At 47.8% G+C, this 24,118-nt stretch overlaps 2 protein-coding genes across 5 annotated transcripts in view; both read right to left on the bottom strand.

The window, feature by feature from the left end:
• The window catches only part of Vti1a (vesicle transport through interaction with t-SNAREs 1A), a 323,734-nt gene that overhangs the window by 27,628 nt on the left and 271,988 nt on the right, over positions 1 to 24,118 (bottom strand). The gene's annotated exons all lie outside the window — the stretch shown is intronic.
• On the bottom strand, positions 23,664 to 24,011 carry LOC130879209 (macrophage migration inhibitory factor-like). Its single transcript, XM_057777480.1, has one exon. It carries the CDS (start codon positions 24,009 to 24,011, stop codon positions 23,664 to 23,666), a length of 348 nt encoding a protein of 115 aa, XP_057633463.1.

The following is a 24,118-nucleotide window of genomic DNA, read 5'->3' on the forward strand; positions in this document are numbered from 1 at the left end:
CCCCTGGCATGTGGCGCTTCAGGAATGCTTCCATTTCTGGAATGAGCCATGGCAGCAGCTGAAAGGCCCTTTGCGAACCTGTTAGCAGTTCGGGGCAGATATGAAGAGAACTGGATCCGATGAGGGGTCCAGAGGAAATTTAGGTAGACCGGATGTAATCCCCCACCGGCATCTGCTGGGGCAGAGGCTCTAAGAGCCCTGAAATAATCATGGCTGATGGCGGTGACACCTGCCGATGAGAATGTTGTCAACTCTAAGCTGTTCTTCATTGGGACTCTGCTACCTCACTGCGACGGAACAGCAGACACAGACATTTCTACTCAGAAGCCTCAGATAGGGTAAAGAGCTGTCTGCCTCTCAAGGAGAAAGGGCAGGCAAAAGGGCATGCAGTGCCCATGCAGGAAAAAGAGGTCACAGGCCCTTCCTTTACACGGGCCACCTCATCTGAGTGTGACAGCAGCAACTGTCCAGCCTGTCCTCCACATTCACGTGGCCTCAATGCTGAATTTACAATGTAGTTCTGGCCAGGCGGTGGTGGCGCACGCCTTTAATCCCAGCACTTGGGAGGCAGAGGCAGGCGGATCTCTGTGAGTTCGAGACCAGCCTGGTCTACAGAGCTAGTTCCAGGACAGGCTCCAAAGCCACAGAGAAACCCTGTCTCGAAAAACCAAAAAAAAAAAAAAAAAAATACAATGTAGTTCTGAAGATCTGAGCATGCAAGTGACGAAAGCCAGCAACGTGGCCCTGGAACCACGGGGTCAGGAAAGCCTCAGGGCTGGGTGGAAAGGGGAATGGGTTGGTTCTAGTCAGGAATACAGTGACAGGAGTGACAGGCAGAACCAGATGGGACCCCACCCTGGTGGGACGTTCAGACTTCAGAGAAAGTCGGCTGTACACACAGCATAGAGGTTCTCATTCTCTCAGAGTCCAGAAGAGACACTGGAAGACCAGGCCTCATCCTTTAAGGGCTACACTTGATACAGTGTGTTCAGGGCTTCCCAGCGTGCTGGTGTTGATCTAAGACCTGCTATGGGCCCGGAGACATTAAGGAGGAGTATGGCCATTAAGGACTAGGTAGGTGGCCCAGCACATGCCAAGACCCTCTGTCTGGAGTGGCATTGGTGAAAAGGAGAGAAAGAAAATAGACTTAGAAAAATAATGGGGGGGGTCAGGATAGGGGAAGGGGGGCAGAGGAAGTAGAGATCAGGTGGAGCCTTGTGGGCCACCATTGTGATTTCGTCTTCTACTTATCAGCCATGAGGCTTTAAGTAGATCATCCACTTTACTGATATTTGCCTTCCCAATCTATAAAATGGGAACCACAATGCATGGCTGATAAGGAGGTGGGTGCAGGGACTAAGGAGATAGCCCGCATGGAGCTACCACCCTGCCACCTGGGAGGTGAGCGACACTGGGAGATGGCCAGGTTTCATGCCCCCATGGGATCTATGCTGCCCCCAGGAGAAGGTCACAGGAGGGAGGGGGAAAAGCAAAGGAGAGGAATGGGCTGACGTTTAAATTTGCTTTCAACCCCTTACAAGTTTGATTCTGACATAACACGCACCATTTAAGGAAGCTCCTTACAAAATTGCTAAGCTTCTTTCCCAAGAGCACTTCACTGCCCAAACTCCCAATTAGCAACATTCCAGGATCCAAGTAAGTGTAGAATTAACAGTTGTTAAATGTAAAATAGCATTGGCAACTCAGACCTAGTGGTGATAAGTAGCTTGAAAAGGAAAGCTAGTCTACAAGGCCACTAGAGATCAGGACCACAGCAGCCACAACAGAAGACTGTAGGGGTGCAGCCCTGCAGAGCGGTAGGGCCCCGCACACCAGCCATGGTGTAGGGGAAGAGTGTGGCTTTACTCTCCAATCTCATCTGCTAAAGGAAAGCAATCATCTGGATGTCTGCTTCAGAACAACCCAGTCTAGAACGTCATAGTCCGCCCCCTCCCCCCATCAAACGCATGCATGCCTGCACATGGGAAAACACCTTATAAAATACTGAAAACCACCTGCTGGTTGGAACGACCGATTCAGTTGTTAAAGCCAATGTTTAATGCACTGGTCATTTTTGTGAACTGTATGTGAGCACAGGCCAGTGGACTAAAGGGACATTCCCAGGCTCCTGGTGATTCTGAAATAGCGGGAAACAGGTCTGGCTCCCATGTGCCGGCCTTGTGAGTGTGAGTGTGTTCAGGTTGTGAGGGGATGGGAGGCCTCTGCTTTGGAGACTGCTGCCATTTTCCTCCTTTAAGTCGCTGGTTAATCCTGCTGAGTTTATCTGTGTGTCAGATCTGCTGTCCACAGAAAGATCATCCTGGTGGCCACTGTTTTACAAGCTCGAAAGCCCCTTCCTTTGACTTCTCAGCACCTGGTAAACAAGGCTGTTATTTTCCACCACTCATGCCCTTGTTTACCGCACTAAACGGACCCTGACTCTCACTGGGCTGCATAGTGGACAGAAAGCTGGCCCCGCTGCGGACACCTCTGGGGGAGCATGCAGGCTGCGGACACCTCTGGGGGAGCACGCAGGCTGCGGACACCTCTGGGGGAGCACGCAGGCTGCCGACACCTCTGGGGGAGCACGCAGGCTGCCGACACCTCTGGGGGAGCACGCAGGCTGCGGTACTGGTGCTGCTGTTTCTCTCATCTGGTTATGACAAACACAAGCGAGGGACCCACGGCCACGCAAATGAACATCTTTGCACACTGGGCTGTGCTCCACGCTCGACTGGGATGATTGTTTTTTACTTATTTATCTTTTGAGATGATTACTAACCGATTCTTTTAGGGAAATGTGCCACTCTCCTCCTGAACTGCTCTCGCAGGGCTCTTCCTTCTGCCAAAGCCTGCTCATCTTGATAGTCACAGACGGCTGGAGCATGCAGATGAGCTTTAGTAGACCAGACAGGAATTTCTTCATTCAACAAAACAACAAACAAAAAACCCCCAAAGCCGAAACCAAACTCCGACAGGAAGGTGCCTCCGTCTCCCAGCAGCAGCGCACTGGACACGATGTTGGACGGCAGCACTGACTACGTTATTTTTTACTTAAAAATTTAATACATCTATTTTATGACTGTGTGTGTGTGTACATGGCATGCATGGAGAGGTCAGATGATAACTTGTGGGAGCTGGTTCTTTATTTCTACCACGTGAGTCCTAGGGACAAAATTTGTCTTGGCAGCAAGTACCTTCACCCACTCCGCATCATTCACTGCAGAGTCTGGCTATCTGTGAACAGCTGGTTCACGTGTTCACATTTGGGTCCAGCTCACTATAGCAATGTCTACATCACTGCAGAGTCTGGCTATCTGTGGACAGCTGGCTCATGTGTTCACATTTGGGTCTAGCTCGCTATGGCAATGCCGCTCAGAGGAAGACATGGAAGGCAGACAGCAGTTGTGAGGCATTGTCTCTGCTCACACCACTTTGGTTCAGGGACACGCAGCAGAACAGACCATCCAGTGTTGAGGCACGAGAGCCTGCCCTCCCTCACACCAGCCCTGCTCCTGAACTCCCCGAGGCTGAAGCAGATGTTAAAACCTAAAGTTGAAACCTTTAAGCTGCAATGAAGGAGTTCACAAGGTTCGTAATCCCAGTACCCCACCCCGATCCTCCAGCGATCCTGCTGAAAGCCTTCAAATGGTCCTCAGCACTAACACAGCGCAGCGCGTGTTGAACACACTGATCTGCCCGTGATTACCCTCGGCTGCTGTAAAACAATCTCACTCCTCCAGCGAGTGCGGGCTGCAGCAACAATGCTGTTATTGACTTGTTGCTCCGGCTCTATTTAGTTATTACCCTCGGGGCCACAATCAATAGACTTTGCACCAAGTCCGCCTAATAAATCCCAGGCTCTCACTGGAGGTTTGCCAAGGAATGGCAAGGAAAATCTATGGCAGGGAAACGCTTAGAGAGCAGAGACAGGGAGAGCCGCACTGACAGCTGTATAAATTAATTAACAAGGCACTGTTTATTCTCCTGGAAGATCACATGGCACATTTGCCACCAGTGAAGAAGGCATGGAGAGACTCACCAAGTTATCGGGTGGTATTTAAAACCCAGGAATTGACACGCATGCACAGGACCCGCTCTGTGATGGCTGTTTCTACCTTTATCGTGTTTTAATTACTCACTGTTCAAGTTCGCCTCCTCTGCACTAGTTCTGACCAGCCTATTGTTCCCAGTTTATCTGGACTAGTGTGGTTTGCCTTGATAACTCCCTAAGCTTAGGGCCGAAACAGTCAACATAGCGAAAATAAAATGTTGATCATTAACACTGCCAGGCTCCGAGAGTCTCCCTCCCAGGCTCTGAGAGTTCCCGTCATCGACCCCCCCATCATAGGTTGAATCCTGCTTGCAATACAGCGATGGAGAGAAATGGTTTGCACAGGGAGGTCCTAAGGGGCTGCTGAAGGGACGCCAGGTAAGCTGAGATCACTGCAGAGTACGCCAGGCAGCTCTTTATTGAATCAAACGGGAAACAGATCTGGTAGCCAGGGGCCCAGGACCCCACTGTTTTATGTCACCTTCAACTTCAAGCTTGGGTAGCCCATAGACAAACTAGTTTCTGGCGTGGGAAGAGATCAAGAAGACCCTTAGAGCCCATTTGCTACCACGGGGCACAGAGGTACCATCTAGAGTCTTCCTGCAAAAAGCTTCCTCTACTCCAACCCTCCCCATGATAGCTCAGGGTCTACAGCTTGATGAAAAAAAATGCTCCTTCTAAATGCTAACACATTTAGTTCTTAAGTTTCAGGTTGGAGCAGAAGAAGTGGCTAGTGCCTATAATCCCAATATTCAGAGGCCAAGAGGCAGGAGGATTACCACGAGTTTCTTACCTGCCTAGACTACAAAGGGGTTCCAGGTCAGTCTGGACTAGATAATGAGATCCCGTTGGACAATATAAATGACAACACCAACCTAGATAACTAGCGAGGTAAATACAACTGAAGGGAGTTCTGTTACAGAAACAATCCTCAAGCAACACTGAAGGACCACTGCACACGCTTCAGCCAGACGAGCTGCATTTGCTGAATGACTGCTGAGGGCATTGCTCCCAGTTGTGGAAAGCTCATTTCCTTGTTTTGGTCTAGCCTGGGATATGTTAGTCTTGCTGTATGGGAATGCACTCCTGTGAATACAGACGGGCACCACATCCCCGTAAACACATCCGCTTCCACTTGATGGGCTCTCAGGGCCAGGGGGCTGGGGGGTGGTTCCTACATATACAACACATGAAACTCATTTGCTTGTGGGACTTCTAATTGTGTTGTTCCAATAATTTATTACCTCTTGTAAATGGTTTCCAGGCAATAAGAGTTAATTGACTCAAGACACTTTCATCCATTGTAATGACCTCCTAATATTCTGCACTAGTCCCAAGTACTTCCTACGAATCAGGTCAAATGTGTCCCCTCAAAAACGGTAGAGCTCAGCATGATTACCCCAAGCTTATTTCTGAATGTGCTCACTGCAAGTGTTTGCCCTCAGATGGACTTGCGCTTGCAGGCACAGCGTGGCCCTCTGCTTGGCAGCCCTGTTAACCACAGGAGCTGGCCTTTACTGTGTTGCTCTCATTCTGGGGACTGCAACTACTTGGCAGATGCCACCAGGCCCTGTCTTGGTCTTTTGCAACGGAGTCAATTCTTTCTTCTAGACACTTCTGTCCAAAGGCCAGACAGCAGGGAGGTCAGGACAGACAACTTAGAGCTACATGGTTATCAGTTTATCTACCGACCACATTTGGGAGCTCAGAATCACACGCCGTGAGCTCCCACACATGGAAATCATTAACGCTGGAAGAGGTGGAGTGCTTACTGCCCTGAATTCATCGTTACACACTGTACACATGTAATGAATGATCATACCACACCCCATTGAGATGCCCAAATGTTATGCCTCGGCTGAGAAAGAGAAAAAGCCTTTCCCTCCACGGATTACATCTGGGAGCCTCTGTGAATGTGAGGCCCAGCCAGTACTGCTCTCGGATTCCTGAGGGGCACGGTGCACAAGGTTTTGATAGACAATGACCACATCAACCCTAGTTCTCTTTCTTCTTCAAAACAATGGCTTGACAAGTAGGTATCTGTATGAGCCATCACCTCACACCATATCCAAGCACCAACTCTAATGTATCAAAGGCAGGCAAGAGAGAGCCACAGTCTGAATCTCAGGAGAAAACAAAGGAATAGATCTTTGTGACACTGGATATCCTCCACAGGATGCCCCAGAGCAGCGGGTCCGCCCACAGAGCAGCGGGTCCTCCATAGAGCAGTGGGTCCTCGCACAGAGCAGCGGGTCCTCCCACAGAGCAGCGGGTCCTCCACAGGATGCCCCAGAGCAGAAACAACCAGAGGAAATAAGTTGGTCTTCGTCAATAGAAAACCCTTCATGCTTCACAGTGTAACTACCACTATGAATACTAGAGAGACGCCGCATGGGAGAGTATGTGCCAACCACACACACGTCTGTACCTCCAGATAATAATACAGCTTAGTGATATTCTCCAGGGTCACAGAGCTGAACCTACAGTCCGGACAGGTGGGTACTTTCTTATATGTGCTGCCTTGTGGGATGAGGAACCTTTGGCCTCCGAATCCTGGATTCCTGGAAAAGCTAGACATGTTCAGAGAGAAAGAGCCTAGAAACTTCCCTGTAGCCATGTTCCATCTTTCTGATTAATTTCAGAAACTAATCATTTTAAAGTGGGAGTGGGCAGTGCCCCCCACCCCCTGCTGCCACTCTGAGGTCTACCAAGGACAATCTGTGGCTGGACGGTGGCTTGACCATGGCAGAAATCCAGTGTTGATGGTGGTCAACCATGGAATCACATCTCTCTTAACAACGCTCCAGGTCAGTTCTTCCTGCTCAGAAAGCTGCTAGCTTTTTGCCAAATTTTTGCTTATATGTCAAACAAAACTCCAGCTGAGGCTGACATTTTTCTTTAAAAGTATTACCTTTTATTTTTGTGCTCACGTGTGCATTTCTGTGTGGGCATGTGCACGTGCATATAGGGCCTGAGGAAGCCAGAAGACGGTACTGGATCCCTAGGACTGGAGTAATGGAGAGTTGTGGGCTACCACGTGGGAGCTGGGAACTAAACCAGAGTCCTCTGCAGGAGCAGAAAGTGTTCTTAACCGCTGAGCCATCTCTCCAACCCCTTGGGGTAGATATTCTGATGTAGTTAATATACAGGCTTCTGTCACTAATTTGTGGTGTGATTTAAGGCCAGCCCTTGCCCTCTCCAGGTGCCAGCACCTTATTGAAATTCAGCACTGTTTCTAGAACAGAAGTGCCAGCTGCATAACATGGGCAGGCTGGGTTAGAACAGAAGTTGCCAGCTGGCAGGCCAGGGCCGGATATTGCCTATAGATAGACATTGCTTTGGCCCGCTCAGTTTGAAATCATAATAAAAAATTGGCAGCTTTGGTAATCAGGGAGATTTGTCACACAATACAGGCATTCTGTAAAACCTGGAAGCCCTGACCTCACACGGCAATGGGGCTTCTGAGAAACCGCTTCAAGAAGCCCCAATGCCCACCTCTTCTCCTTCTTACTCTGGGCCTCTTTCACTCACTCCGGTTCCTCCCTGGGTCCCATCCGAGAATGCTGCCCGCACAGGTCACTGCCCGGACACCCAACTGACCCCCAGGACTGGGTGCTCTACCAGGAAGGCCGAAGTGAGACATCTGGGTCTGGCCATGGACTGTAGGACACATTCTGGCCTCTGCTTCAGATCACGGACTGTCACTGCTCTGCCCACAGCTTCACTGCTTGCTCCCTCTGCAGACCTGCATAGCCTGGGCTCCAGCTGCAGCAACATGCATCTGCATCATACCGGAATCAGGAGTGCAACACTGTTCTGCTGGCTCTCACCGCTACACTCTACCATCAGCCCGTTCCAGGATCACACACGACATGTAATTTTCTGCTTTGGTATCTCCTCAATGCCTTTTACTGGGAAATCCAAACTAATCTGGAAAAGATGCTTTAGGACCACCAGGACAAGCAGAAGCAGGAACATGGGTGTAGAGGGCAGTGGGGTGGGGTGCACGGCCATTAGACAGCAATGCTCCTGGGCTCTGCAGTTGCTCCAGGCATCGCGTCCCATGTGGAAGTTAAGGACTGGGCCGCTGCCATTCTTCCACTTTGGCCTGGTGCTCTCCTCAGAGCCTGCTGCTGTCTTCTCCCAGCCAGGGAAGCAGAGCTTTGTGGAGCCCTGATTACATCTCTAGTGGACAGACCAGCTTCCCCAACTGGAAGCCATTTCTCTGTTTCCTAACAATGGGTTGTCACACTGGGCAAGCAGTTTAATTATGTAAATCACTTCATTCTCTTTGCAAATATCTATGAGAGAGCGTCAAGACATTACAGGTCAAAATAGAATACAGAATATGTCTGAGTTGTAGCAGTGCCTCTCAGAGAGGTCTGGCTTGTCCTTGCAGGGTTGGGATGGAGGAAGACATAGAAATCCTTTGAAGGGAAAGGCTACAAGAAGGAAGTCACTTAGAGCCCTGACGCTGTGACACAAATGTCCCCATCATATGGCACAAAGCCGAGAGCAGTGCTAGCACACCACCAGAAGCTACCGTGTCCTCATGGTATTTAACCTCTGCAGATGCCCTCTGTGGGCCAGCTCTGTGAAGTCACCTTGTCTGTGACAGGACAGGCCTTGTAGGGTGCTAGGAAGCTGAGCATCATCTCAAGAGGCCGCGAGGGGGGTTTGTGTTAAGATCATGTGGTTAGAAGGAAGCCGAGCATCATCTCAAGAGGCCGCGAGGGGGTCTGTGTTAAGATCATGTGGTTAGAAGGAAGCCGAGCATCATCTCAAGAGGCCGCGAGCGGGGTCTGTGTTAAGATCATGTGGTTAGAGACCCCAGTTTTAAAATCGCCAGTTTTCACTGGTGCCACAGGGCAATCTTCCCCTCCGTTCACTGTATGAGCCACACTGGGATCAGTCAATACCGCCATGTCGTAAGGACAGAACAGAGTTCCTATCAGCACTAGATTAGTTTCTCCACTGTGCTCTCCCATCTTTCTGGGGCGGGGGGATGCTTGAGATAAGACACCAGACCTTGCACATGCTAGGCTATCTGCTGACCCGACTGCAGCGATGTTTGAGGTAGGTTCTTACTAGATAGCCCAGGCTGACCTTGAACTCACAATCCTCTTGGTTCCTTCGTGTTGGGATTACGAGTGTGTTTCACTATGGCCAGGCCTGCTTGTGCTTCTAATCTCTCAGACTTTACTTCATTTTAAGCTGAACAGGTCATTAATTTCTTTTATGTATTATGCTTGCGATTACCTGCTGCCCCCTGGAAGAAGGGGCCCTTGGGGAGCAAAATGGCTAGTTGATTAAGGTGAGGATTAGAAAAAAGATAATAAAAGGCTTAGAACCCAGCACTAAGGAAGTGCTAGCTACCTGCAGCTGCTCATGTTACTATTTTACCGAAGGCTGAAAAGTCAAGTTTGAGCCAGGACCGTAAGTTGATGGACGTCACTTCTCTTTTAGGAAGATTTCATGGCTAAGAAATCCGTGGCTTTTAGACTCTGCTTTGGAATATTTAAGCTATATAGGGCAAGACTAAAGACCACATAATTGGGTGCAACACTGTTACAGCTTCCTCACTAAATGCAACTGTGAGAATCCTGTCTTCTTCTATTCCTTCCATGCTCTACAGAAGTGCATCCTTGGCTTCCGCCTCGTCCAGTTCACACGCCGCTACACCACCCACATGGCTTCCGCCTCGTCCAGTTCACATGCCGCTACACCACCCACACAGCTTCCGCCTCGTCCAGTTCACAAGCCGCTACACCACCCACACGGCTTCCGCCTCGTCCAGTTCACACGCCGCTATACCACCCACAGGGCTTCCGCCTCGTCCAGTTCACGTCCACTGCACCAACCACACAGCTCCCTACAACACTGACACAATCAGTATGTGTGCATACCACATGTGTGAAGACTGGCATGTCTGTGTGTCTACTGGTATATGTATATATCCCGATGTTTGTATGTGAGGCACCCCTTTAGGGGACACTCCAAGGAGCAGCTTGCAGGCAAGCATCAGGTACCAATTCTTTGGGTAGCAGCTCTGTACAAAATGATATTTGTGCCTGTTTGTGGTGTTTAGTGAAGTTTGTAAACAGACATTTAAAGTTAGCTTGTCATAACTCTCTTTATCAAAACCCTGGCTGCCACCTGTGAGGTCCTTCATTATTCATGAGCCGCCCCCACACCCCAGGCATCATCTTTAAGGCAGTTTTAAATCTTTGCTCTTGTTTTATCTACAACAGTTTTTCTTCATTGCCTAAGGTTCCCTTCATGCCTGGCCTCGGTAAGATGCCTTAGCGTTCCTCAGCACATCACAGCGGCCCTCCAGGTCTGCCCCTGGTCTCTTGCTTCTCCAGTGCGGGCCTAGTGCTCTCTTATTCTCTCACACACTCCCTCCTACCGCAGGGCTCTCAGTCTACCTCAGCCAAAGCAACCCTGTCTCTCCCACTGTGTTGAGGTCAGAAACCACAGTGTGTCCCTCACACCACTGTGTCCTGAACACCATGAAGAGTTAACCACACAGCAAATGCTCAATAAACATTGTTTCAATAAGTTAAAGCTAAACAATTATAACACTTAAAAAGACATGTAATAGACTAAACGGGTTAAAACAGAGCTGGCAATTAGAGAGAGTTAGCTGTTGAAGAGGTGTTTTTGGCAAGCCCAGCCTCAGCTAGAGAATAACAACACCCAGACACACGCATGCACACGCATGTTCATATGTGCAGACATATGTGTTCATACGTGCAAACATGTGTACCAGCTGTGGTAAGGGTGACGGTTTTCTCCTCACTATCAGGTCAGTGGCAGTGAACCCAGCGAGGACACCGGGACAGCCACTGCTGCGGGACAAGGCAAGCGCAGCTCTTCTGGAACACAGCTTGGCATTGGCGTGAAAATTTAAAATGGCCCAGCAAATGCCAACCAAAGAAGCAAGGATTCTGTTAGTACATGTTTGCACAGGAATATGTAAACATGTGTACAGCACGCTGTCACTAGCTACAATCTCAAGATAATGCAAATATTAATCATAAAGTGAATTATGTACAAAAACACTGATTATTACATAGTCAACCAAAAATGATGCCAAGATGAGTTAGCAGATGTGGCACAATAATTACAGTATTTAATAACATAAAAAAATCAACTTAATTATTATTATACATATATAAGTCCACAGAGCGATATTTTTACATACATTCAGTCCAAGGACTAGTGTTCTAATTTCTTATACACTAGTCTGTAAAATACAAAAAACTGAAATAACATTTTAAACACTGAGTTCAGCTTAAGCAAAACATGAGTAGGAAGGCAAAGCACTTTTGTGAAAACAAAATCCACTGATGATAATTCTCAGATGGGAGCTTTGTATTATTCACCATCTTGGGCGAGCTGTGCTGTAAGTCACCTCCATTCCCAGACAGTCAAGAACTGCCCGCAGCTGGCTACAACACATCAAGCTCCGCAGACCTGACTGGGATTAGTAGCTGGCTCCTGAGAGCACACATGCAAAAGGCATCCAAGAATTCCTGGCACAGCTAAGAATCCCAAAGGGCTCCCTTTGGGTGGGTGGGAAGCAGGCTCCCCAGGGTGTGGGCTGGCGTAACTGTGGAATCCTGGGACACTGTCATTGCAGATACAGTCATGACCCCTCCACTCCTCCCCCCCCCCTGACACCTTCCATGAGCGGGGGGTGGTTAAAAAAGACAGTTGTGGCACCTAGCAAATGGATCAATTTACAGAGATTAGCAAGGCACTAGGAATTGGTGCCCAGGTCATCACGTGGTCTTGGGGTCACATGGCAGTAGGCAATAAAAGGATGAGGCTGAAGGTCATAGTGCTTTCATGACCTTGGGTATATTCGAACAAAACAATAACTGAGAACTATAAAACTAAAGTAGATTCTAAACAAAGGGACTGAAATCAGGAAAATAATGATAATTAAAAAAAAAAAAGTCCGGGGCTGGAGAGATGGCTCAGAGGTTAAGAGCACTGACTGCTCTTCTGGAGGTCCTGAGTTCAATTCCCAGCAACCACATGGTGGCTCACAACCATCTGTAATGAGATCTGGTATCTTCTTCTGGCATACATGGAGGCTGAACACTGTGTACATAATAAATAAATAAATCTTTAAAAAAAAAAAAAGTCCGACTCCTAAACATAGGGTTGTAAAACCTTCCAATGGGAAGAAGCAGGTCTCAGTATTTACATATGGCTGTGCGCTCCCAGCAAACACAGCAGAGGAAGGAAAACTTGGCATAGCACCTCAGCATGGTGGAGCACAAAGTTACGCCTGGCACAAGGCTTGTGACAAAGGCCGGTGGCTTATTCTCAGTTTACCAAGAGGCCGCATGCTCAGCCATTCACTCTCTGCTCACCAAAGTGGCAATGCTAATGGGGGCCAAATGGAGGGAGATGTCTGGGTGCTGAGTTTCCAGGGCCTAATTACGTGTAGGGGTTTGTGTGTGTAGGTCTGTAGGTCTGTGCATGTGAGTGTGTGTGCCCATGGGGGGCGGGGGTGTCAGAGGATCCTGGAGTGGGGATTACAGACAGCTCTTAAATGGATGCAGATGCTAGGAATCAAACTCAGTTCCTCTGGAAGAACAAGTGCTCTTAACTCTCTCCAGCTCATTGTTAACATTACTAACCATCAGAACCATCATCACCATCATCATCACCACCATCATCACCCCATCTCCATCCTCATCACCACCATAATCAGCACCATCAGCACCATCACCATCATTATCACTATCATCATCACCATCATCACCACCATCATCACTATCATCATTACCATCAGCACCCCCATCTCCATCATCATCACTACCATATCCATCACCACCATCACCACCACCATCACCACCATCACCACCACCATCACCACCATCACCACCACTATCATCACCACCATCACCACCACCATCATCACCACCACCACCATCATCACCATCACCACCACCACCATCATCATCATCACCACCATCACCACCATCATCACCACCATCACCACCACCATCATCACCATCATCACCACCACCATCATCACCATCACCACCATCATCATCATCACCACCACCACCATCATCACCATCATCGCCACCACCACCATCATCACCATCATCATCATCATCACCACCACCACCATCACCATCATCATCATCACCACCACCACCACCATCACCACCACCACCATCACCACCATCATCATCATCACCACCACCACCATCACCACCACCACCACCACCACCATCACCACAGTCATCATCATCACCACCACGACCATCATCACCATCATCACCATCATCATCACCATCACCATTATCAGAACCATCATTATCATCGTCATAATCACCATTATCACAGACTAACCTTGCCACAGATCTTTCAGTGGGGCTGAGTTGGATCATTGGGATTCAAATGCTTTGATTCCTCACACAAGGGGGAGACATTCATGGCCCTGACACCTAAGCGAACTGCTGTCTGGAATTCAGTATTTACCTCAATTCAGGAGGCAGCAAGGATGGAATACAAGCTTCAATTTTAAGTAAAACAAAACAAAACAAAACAAAAACCCACTCCAAACCATTCACTTTCAGGCAACGGTAACAGAGTCCCCTTCATGTAACTCTCTTCTGGGTAGATATTAATGAGAACTCGGAATGCTGAAGCTAATGACTACGTGTCCCTTGCATAATTACAATGACCTGCAGTCCTTTCTAAATGCCAAATTAGCTGATTAAAATAAATCCTGTTGAAGTTATAATATTCTAATTCAAATCTCCTGCCCATTGGAACTTGCAGGAACTAACTACATTTAAAGTGAGATTTGGCAAACTCAAAGAGCACTCAGTGCCCAATGCAGGGAAAGTAATTTCAGATTTGCTGCAAGTCTTAACTACAGCTCTAGTACAACTGAACGGACCTCACATTATCTTCCTGTTTCTGGACTGTTCCTTGTTTTCCATTCAAGAAAAACCACATAAACAAACAAGTGTCCTGCCTAGTGTCACCCCCCTTCCCCTCAGGAGTCACTCTCCTGAGTCCTGTGGCAGGACCAGGGCGGCACCGCTCACCTGGAACGCTCTTACCCACCAGCAAGGAAACCTTCCAGTCCATTTGATTTAACAGACTTAGGAAGAAAGGGCCCAGTGGGTGACACTTGCCACCAAGTCTGTAGACTTGAATTCAATTCCTGGGACATACATGATGGAAGGAGAGAACCAACTCTTGCAAGTTGTCCTCTGACTCCAAATGCATGTCTGAGCAACTCCCCCCAACCCCCGGAAATAATGAAATGGAATAAACTGGAAATCTAGGAAATAACATTACAACATGCCTGGTGCAACAGCCATTGAAGAACTCCATTCTCTGGAGAGGAAGGAAAGGGACAGTATAATTCCGCCAGGCTATTAGAGTCTGTCATGATGATCACCGTGAGTCTACTGCACTTACAGGGGAGATGCTCAGAAAATAGACAATCCTTACAGCAACAAACCTGTCCGTGTGTGTGTACATATAGTTATCCTTCATTCCATCCGTCCATCTGTCATCCATCCATCTATCCATTCATCCATCTACCCACCCATCCATCATTCGTCCGTCCGTCTGTCCGGCCATCCATCCATCCATCCATCCATCCATCCATCCATCCATCCATCCACCTACCTGCCTACCATATGTCTATTTACCTATCTAATATCTGTCTCTATCTCTATCCAGGTGAAGGAAAAAGTACTCACTGGTAAGAAATATAACAGAGTTGGAATCTCAGTTCTGTGGAATTGAATTTATTTGTCTAGCTCGTAGGATTAAAAACGCGTTTCAACTAGAGGCAGCACACTGCACTGACAGTAAGAACGTCAGGCTGTGTAAATATTGTTTTAAGAGAAAATGAGGCATTATTAGTGAGAGTGAGACATAACTGTTATGCTTAGGAAAGAAAGCCTTTATTTGTTCCCCACACAATAATAACTCAATCAACCAAACAGCCACCCCCCCCCAGTCACCATTATAATGGGAGTTTTGTGTAAAGCTCCTTGTCTGTACAAAAGCCTGGTGACAGAGCCTTGAAGGGTAATCCCAAAGCTGTTAGGCTGAAGTTAAAACACATCTGACCAGTAGATCTGTGTTTTTAAGACAGCTCTGGGTAAGAGGGCCCAGCTGATCACCCCGGAGATAAGCCTCACACAATCTCAGCCGATCACTTTGGCAAACATGGCCATCACATTGCAATTTCCTAGCTTTTCACCTCACAGAAAAGCAAAGATCTCATAATCACTGGTAAAATCCAGCAGATTTGTCAATTCTGACAACTATGGCATGCAGGTCCAAGGAAATGGTAGACTTTATTTTTTTTTTTAACATAAAATTTAAAAGTAAAACCCCAAAGTTCACATGCACAATTGGCTCATTTGTCACTAAAATAGAACAGGGCTGATGTCTTAATTTTTGTATTTATACATAAAATATAAGCTTAATATCATGTCTGGACTGTTTCCAACTTTTGGTTTTTCTTAAAATAAAACTTCAACTCTAGCCTTGCTCTAACACACGCACAGGCAAATTATCGTACCACAAACATAACCCTGTGTGTTGAGTCTCAACACTGTCTTTTAAAAGTTTAGAATAGAACAGGATAGACTGAACTCATTCAAAAGTTTATTTTTTATCTACTTAAGGCTGTGATTGCTTTCTTTTTCCCTCCCTCCCTCCCTCCCTCCCTCCCTCCCTCCCTCCCTCCCTTCTTTTTTCTCAAGATAGGACCCAGCATAGCACAGATTGACTTCAAACTTGCCATGTACAAAACGGCCCTGGACTCCTGATCTTGCTCTGAAGACAAAGCGCGGGATGACAGGCAAGCACCACCCCAGGCAGATTCTATTTCTTCATATGGATCCTGAGTATTTTCTAGTTTATGTCTTTTCTACACCCCTCTTTGTCTATGGCTTCTTTGTGTGACCTGGGATGAGGTGGCTCAAGCTTGGTTATGTTGTTTTCTGTGTCTAAAGCATCCTGGGCTGCCATGTTTCAGAGGTGTCGCTTTATGTGTTGTTGGATTCTGGCACCCGCTCAGTCCCTCAGCACCCTGAGACTTCTGCAGCTGGTTAGACTGTGTGCGCGGTCAGTCCTGATGCGGAGATGCTGGCAGTGAAGGGACGGTGAAGACACGAGGAGACTGCCACTTTTGTCATGGGGGCTGGGGGGCTTGGGCTGGGCAGGGACAGAAGGGAGCATGGGGGGGTGTGTAGGCTTGATTCTGCTTCCTGAACCAATTAAAGATAATATCTCCACACTTCAAGCAGATGATATGGTTGACTGGGAGGATACCCTGAATGCCTGCTTACTGTAAGATTGAGACAGACCAAAAATGAAGCCCTTGGAAGAGTTTTGCAGCTGAACCGCCTGTCGTGTGTTTCTAACAAAACCAGTTTCTATTCAGTGCCACCAAGCACTGACCCAGCATTATTTGTGAACAGACTTAACTCACTAGGGGAATAAGCAATGGGTTTGACAAAGTTTATTAGCAGCTCAAAATAGCTGGAGCTAATAAGTGAAACCTAAAACCCACGTTTCCATCTGAAGATCTTTGGGGTCCATTTTTACACGACCTTGATCAAACCAGGAATGCAAGTTCCAGTGGCTTCCTTGGGCCCTCGGGGTCCTGGACTTTCTCCAGGCCCACTTCTCCACATCAGTCTGACTCTTCCCTGTCCAGAACAGGGAACTAGTGGGAAGCAGCATTTTGTTCTGCCCTTACAGCCACTCTCTGGGGAGCTCTTCTGCTAGCAACCTTTAGGGAGCAGACTCAACAAGCCTCCCTTGTTGAGTGGCTGGCCAAGGTGTGGGCCACATCTCTCTGCAGGGCCCTGCTTTGCACCACCACAAGCTCAGCTTCAAGGTTGAGGCTAGGAGTCCTCCCGCCAGGCCAGTCTAGCACTCCTGGCCCTGGAATTGCCTTGAGGTATGTCTTTAAAATGCAGATTGCTGGGTTCCGCCCCACAGGTTATGACCCAGTCTGGGATAGGGGCCAGGAGCCTGCCTTTTCGATCTGCATGCAGGTGAAACTTCTGTGGGTCACTGAACTTGAACTTGAGATGTACAGTAGAAAGGAGTGATGGCAGTTGCTGGGGCTGAGCTGCTAGAGGAATGGCGGCTCCTAGGAGACACACTCAGGGGAAGTGCCAAGCTGGAGGTCTGGGACAATCTACGGCAAGACAGGACTACTTGGCTCAGGCCCCACCTCATCTGCGAGACTCACGCTCTGCTGGTTCCCAGGGAAGTACGTATCTCCAGATTTGTTCAGCTATAACATAGGGATCCAGGTATATTCCGCCCTGAACCAGACATTATTTTCCTTTTGTTTTACAGGTAGATATCACAGACACACGATTTGCAAATAACTTAGGGGTGTGAAATAAGTGACTATTCTTGTATACGCAGAAGCTCAGGGCCACATTGATTTTCTAGTGAAAACTGTAAACAGGAAAGGTTAAACCCAGGCTGGTGGTGTCGCCCAGTGGCAGGGCACATGCCTGAGCACGTGGAGCCCCGGGCATCCATTCTCGGTGCCAGAAAATGGCGACTGGCTAAACTGTGCAGACATTCCAAACAATGGTTGACGTGTATTTAATGATATGGAAATGCTCACATTACAGGAACAAGTAAATAGTAATTCTATTTATATAGGTTTACAAAAGCAAAAGAACAAAAGATGAGAATGAAACTCAGCTAAATGTTGTTTGGGTGTCAACCAGTCACACGATTTTTCTTCTTTTCTACTCTTTTGTATGTGACTAATTTTCAGCAAGAAACACACATTTCATGTTAAAAAATCCCAAGGTGGGGCACGGGCAGAAAATCAGAGTGAAAATGGACACCACAGGGAGACAATGCTTTCCCTTGCTCCATGAGCAGACTGGAAACTGGGCAGGCAAGGCGGGACTTTCTCCTCTCTCTGCACCTTGACCTCCGTGGGGAGCACCCAGCATGAACAGTCCTGCAACAGGGAAAGCATGCCTGACCATGATCTCCCTGCTCGATGGTTTCAGTGGAGGCTGTGCTCCTATTGGTCACCCTTTTCGGATGTCTCTTAGGAACATCTGTGGGGCTGGAAAGGTGGCTTAGGCAATAAAGGACTTGCTGAGCAAGCATGAGGACCAGAATTCAGATTCCCAGGATCCACAGAAAAAGCCAGACATGGAGGCATGGCAACCCCAGTACAGTATAGACAGAGACAGGGGATCCTTGGGCCCTGTAAGCCAGCTAGTCTTGCAGAATTTGTGAGATCAGGGTCAGAGCATGATACTGTCTCTAAAAACAAGGTGGAGATGCCCACATTGACTTCTGGCCTCCACATGTCCATTCACACATACAAGAACACACACACAAACCACACACATTACACACCCTATACATACCACACACACAAACTACACACATACACACAAACCACACACATCACACATCCCATACATACCACACACACACATACACACAAACCACACACATCACACACCCATACATACCACACACACATACACAAACCATAGACAACACACACACACACACACGTACACACCTTTTGCTTAACTGAGAATTAATATCTAGGTTCCACTTTCTCAACTTAGATAAAGGTGTAGAGCAGGATGAATTTGGGCTATATAGAGGATTTCAGAATTTCCTTGTATACCCGTGTTGAGCAGATCTGGGGTGTTCTATAAAAGCTTGCTTTTCTGATGGGGATCCCATCAAAAGGAAGTGTGCGCACAGAGCAGAGCTAGGTTCCTGGATGCTTCTTCTTGAGTTCAGGCATGCCCCTCTTCGTCAGTGCCAGCCTGCCTAACTGTAAATGCTGTATGGAACTGAATGGCTGATTTTGTTTGCTGAGAGAAGCAACCAAGTTCCCCCGGATCTTTATCTGCAGAAGCCGTCATGCGGTGACACACTGCTCCACCCCACCTGTTTTGGAGAAAGATTGATAAGCATAATGATGATGTTTTAATGAGCTTAATTGCACATTCCTTATGTTCTTGCCGAGTTGCCAGCCAGCTCCTTCAACATCCAGCAGTTTTACCTGGAATAACTCCCCCTTCTGTGGGCCAGGGAGTGTAATTATTGTGGTAACCCTGTAGCTCAGCTATTTCTCCCTCCCCTCCCCTCCTTCTCTCTCTTTTTCTAGCTGTTTTTCCCTTTCTGGGAATTACTCTAAATGGGTATCTTTGAAAGCAGGGTGGCAGGCTGCTTTTGGTACAGTACTTAACCAAGAACCCTTTCATCAAAGAGGCCCTTGTGAGCATGCTCTGGATGCCAGCCAATCAGATCATCCCGCTGTCTGTCTCTGAAGAAACTCAGGCCCTGGTATGCAAGGCAAACCAGTCTGCAGACAGGCTGACTGCGCTCCCAGCCCAACCTGTCTTAGCTGACTGAAAAAAGGCTGAGGGGAAAATTACCTGTTTGGCTCCAGACAGAATTAGCATTTTTTTAATATACACACACAAGGATGTTTATTATTTTTTTGTTTAAAAGCGTTTGCCTATCTAATATAGTCATTAATGTTATCTGGTCAGTACTTGAAACATTTTGAAATATGTGCAAATGCAATAAGGCTACAGGGCCTGGAGGCAAAATAAGATGAATTTTCTAATTAAACAAGAGAAAACGGTTTGGGAGTAACGGATGGTAGTTCTGTAATTCGTTTATGGGCGCTGCTTGGTGCATTTGGTCCATGTGCAGGCCTGGTGGGCTAGGAGGATCCGTACCAAGTACTTCTGGGCCTCCTTAGCCTCCTGAGTCAAGTCCAGAAGGTGGACAGCATGGCCCTGGCCTTGGTGGGCAGTGGGTTCTCCTCAAGACAAGTAGGGCCATCTTCTAGCACATTCTGGTTAACTTCTTAGAGTCCCAGGCCCCAGATTTTATGAACATATAGCTTTTTGGCATTTCAAGTAAAAGGTAATGTTGAGAAATGTATTGCATAGTTTCTATGTGAGAAAACCGCGATGGACTTCCTTTTCCTAAAGCCAATCTAAACGGCCACCTCCCTCTGGTGCAGTCCCAGGTTTGTGGATACTGCACACACAGGTGTCTTCTGGAGGCCCGGAGCCACGCCAACCTTCAGGTGACTAGACAAAGCCGTAGCTGTGGGAGAAGGGAGGGGTCTGGACACTTGAGTCACTTTCCTGCTGCTTTTGGTGTCTTCTAGATTGTTGCTTTCATTGGTTAATTAATAAAGAAACTGCTTGGCCTCTGATAGGGTAGAATTTAGATAGGCGGAGTAGACAGAACAGAATGCTGGGAGAAAGAAGCCGAGTCAGTGAGTCGCCATGATTCTCCCACTCCAGACAGACGCAGGTTAAGATCTTTCTTGGTAAGCCAGCTCATGGTACTACACAGAGTATTAGAAATGGGTTAGATCAATATGTAAGAGCTAGCCAATAAGAGGCTGGAACTAATGGGCCAGGCAGTGATTAAATGAATACAGTTTCCGTGTAATTATTTCGGGTAAAGCTAGCCGGGTGGCGGTGGGAAGCAGCCCTGCCGCTCCTATTTCAACACTAGATGACTTTGAATGCATGCATGTTGAATAGGCACAGCCTGACAGCACACAGATTTTCAATATACCTTTTGTAACTCTCAAAACTAGCTTTCTTTTTCCCTCCCTCCCTCCCTCCCTCCCTCCTTCCCCCCCCCCCCCGAGACAGTTTCTCTGTACTCTGTATAGCCCTGGCTGTCCTGGAACTAGCTCTGTAGACCAGGTTGGCTTCAAACTCCCAGAGATCTGCCTGCCTCTTCCCTACCCACCCCCACTCCCCAGTGCTGGGATTAACGATTAACAGTGTACACCACCATCACTAGGTGTCTCTAAAATTTCCAAGATGAACTTTTACTTTCGTAGATAAATACTCTGCTGTTACAGAAGAGCCTTCAGGAGCCAGGCATGGTGGCTCATGTCCACAAGCCCAGCACTCAGGAAGCAGAGACAGGAGGACTGCCACAAAGTCAAGGCCAGCCTGGTCTACATAGCAAGCTCCAGGCCAGTCAGGGCTACCACATACCGAGACCCTATCCAAAGGGGAGAAAAACAGCATCTTTGTGGAGGACTGAACATGCACATTCCAGAATTACACAGACAATTGAGGGACAATAGGCAGGCGACAGTCAGTAATGGTAGAAAGGGGCCGGATGGAAAGAGGAGAATTTTAATGAGCAGGGGGCCCTGAGAGTCACAGCTGGCGTGGGCTAAATTCCTGGAGTGTTAAATCAAGTAATAACAAAAATATGACTATGCTTTCCATAGGAGATTTCATGACTTCCTGAGAGGCCAGCAGTCCCTTCCCACTTGTTTGTTCCTCCCCAGGAATGTCTGTGGCTCTCGCCTCAACATTTTCCCAGCTTGTCCTTGTTTATGCAGAAGCCCAGAGCCCTAAACAGAGTGCCACCCCAGCTGTGGTGGTCCTACTGACATGTTCCTGTGGAATCAGGGGCCATGCCCAGTTGCAGGAAGGTGTGTGTGTGTGTCTGTGTGTACATGCGTACAGGCACGCACCCAGACCAGGCTTTTCCTGTCTCCTAGATCCTAACTACACCATTAGAATTCTTATAGTTTTAGACTTGACCCTGGAGAAGATGCTTGGAAAGTCTCTGATGGTTTGCTTTGCTCTGACCTAGAGAGTTTTTTCCTACAAAGTTAGGGATATGGTCTGAAATCAAGGCTTTCCATCTGTAGAGAAAAAGAAATATAAAATTCTTTTCATATAAACATAGTCACAGAGAACAATCTCATTGTGCTCCTGTCTACCTCTACTCTGGATGGCAGGACATAAATCTGAGTGTGTGGGGGTCTGTGTTTGCCTCGCAAGGTCTCTTTTCCCAGACTTGGAGAAAATAGCTAATTTTCATCACCAAATTGATTTGTGAATAGCCACTGGGAAAATGATGGGAAAATTCTTATCAAATACTGCAGAGCATGCTATCGGACCCTCGATTAGATTGCAGATAGTGCAGGTTTTGTCTCAAGAGTAAAAGTTTATCCTAGCGGGAAACTGCTTGCTGTTTTATTACTGTTGTTCTGAGATGAGTCTCTGCTGCCCCGGCTGGTCTTGAACTCACCCCTGCCTTCACCTTCCAAGCAGCTGGGCCACAGGCATGTGGCCCACGGCTCCTGGCTGGCATGCTCACATCCTAGCGTTTGCTTACAGTCTCCCCATCTGTGAGCAGCAGCTTTGAGGGGGAAAATCTCATAAGACAGAATGAGACAAAACTAACTCTAAACTCTATCCCTTCAGAGCTGAGGGCAGTGACATGGTGACAGCTCTTCTTTCTGGCTGGGGATTGTGGGTTCTGTTACCATAATATTCAAATTAGGCTATTAAGATATTAAAACTTAGCAAACGATTTTTTTCCAAAGAGCGTTGTCTTACAGTTGCTAACTTTCTGCACACACACTCCATGACTGCATGTCAGAGGGAGAGTGTCCACCTGCATCAGTTTATGTAAGGTAACACGAGGTCATGTCTTACTTGATTTGTAAAGTCTGTTTTCAGAATGTATAAATGATAGATCTTTCTATCATTATAAAAAAGGATAATTAGAAAACAAAGTTCAGGCAAATGAGTTGAAGGCTCTAAAAGACTAAGCTGAACCCCCAAAAGGAGGGCGTTGAGTTGTACTATCCCTACGGAACTGGTTCTAAGGAGGGAAGAGGGACATGGAGGTGGACAGTCTGCCTCAGCATCTCAGCATCTCCATTGCCCAGCATGAAGGCCAGAAAGCGACAGAAGCATGTGGAGACATGCAGCAGGCGAGAGCTGTGGCTTCTCCCTTCACAGCTCCAGCTGCAGAGATGGAGACTGCCCGACGTCGGGTCGACTCAGCTCCCACGTCATCAATGGTTCATCAGCACAGTGGAGCTCAGGTAGGGACTGGAGTATCAGAGGCCAAAATGGCCAGAGACAAAGAAGGGAGGTCTGGCTGGAGCTTGGCTGACTCAGTGCTGATGAGTGGGGTTCCCCAGAGCCCAGCAGGAAGGAATTAGGCCTGCTTGTTCCTGGCCACCAGTGTGTAACTGTGGTGACACTCTGACTGGCTGTTCTTGACTTGAGAGATGCTTGCCTTCCTGAATTCTGAGTTTTAAAAACTTCGTTGTTACAGAGATAGACTTGAACATTTATAACTTCTTTCTTCTGGGCACCTGACTAAATAAGACCAGGTAAGTGTGAGCCATTAGAGAACGCTTCCACTATCGTGGGAGACTTTCTGAGCAAAGGGGCTGCCATGTGCTGGGATGTTCGCCCCTCTAAAGGATTATATCAGCAAGAACAGGTGGAGATCCATGCCATTCCTTTCTGGGAACATGATATGAAACCTATGCTTGCTAGTGTTTTGCTTTTTGCTGTGGGACAATGGTCTGCACCCTGTCACATATATATATATATATATATATATATATATATATATATATATATATTTTTTTTTTTTTGGTCTCTAAACCATTTATTTCTCCCAGTCGGAGGGTGGGCATTGCTACGTGTGGACGAAAACAGAATGCTGAGTGCAGCAAGGCTCCAAGAACAGCGGTGCAGGTAAGTTATTAGGCCAGCACTCAGGCGAAGGTGGAACCGTTCCAGCCCACGTTGGCTGCGCTCATGTCGTAATAGTTGATGTAGATCCGGTCAGGGCTGATGTGCAGGCGATCAGCCAGCAGGCCGCACAGTACCTTGCTGTAGATGCGGTTCTGCGCGCCGCCGATCTTGCCGATGCTGTGCAGACTGCATAGGGCGCAGGGGTCACTAGAACTGCTAAAAGTCATTAGCTGGTCCGGGACCACGTGCACTGCGATGTACTGTGCCGGCTTGCCGGTGGCCTGTGCCAGCTGCTGGGTGAGCTCGGAGAGAAGCCCCTCTGGCACTGAGGCGCAGGGAACGTTGGTGTTCATGGTGAACATCGGCATCGTTGTCACTTATATTTTAAATAAATGATGATTGGCCAGTAGCCAGGCAGGAAGTAGAGGCAGGGCAATGAGAATTCTGGGAAGAGGGAAGCGCATTTGGCATTTGA

The sequence above is a fragment of the Chionomys nivalis genome, chromosome 8 (genome assembly GCF_950005125.1).
Source record: "Chionomys nivalis chromosome 8, mChiNiv1.1, whole genome shotgun sequence".
Taxonomy (NCBI): Eukaryota; Metazoa; Chordata; class Mammalia; order Rodentia; family Cricetidae; genus Chionomys; species Chionomys nivalis.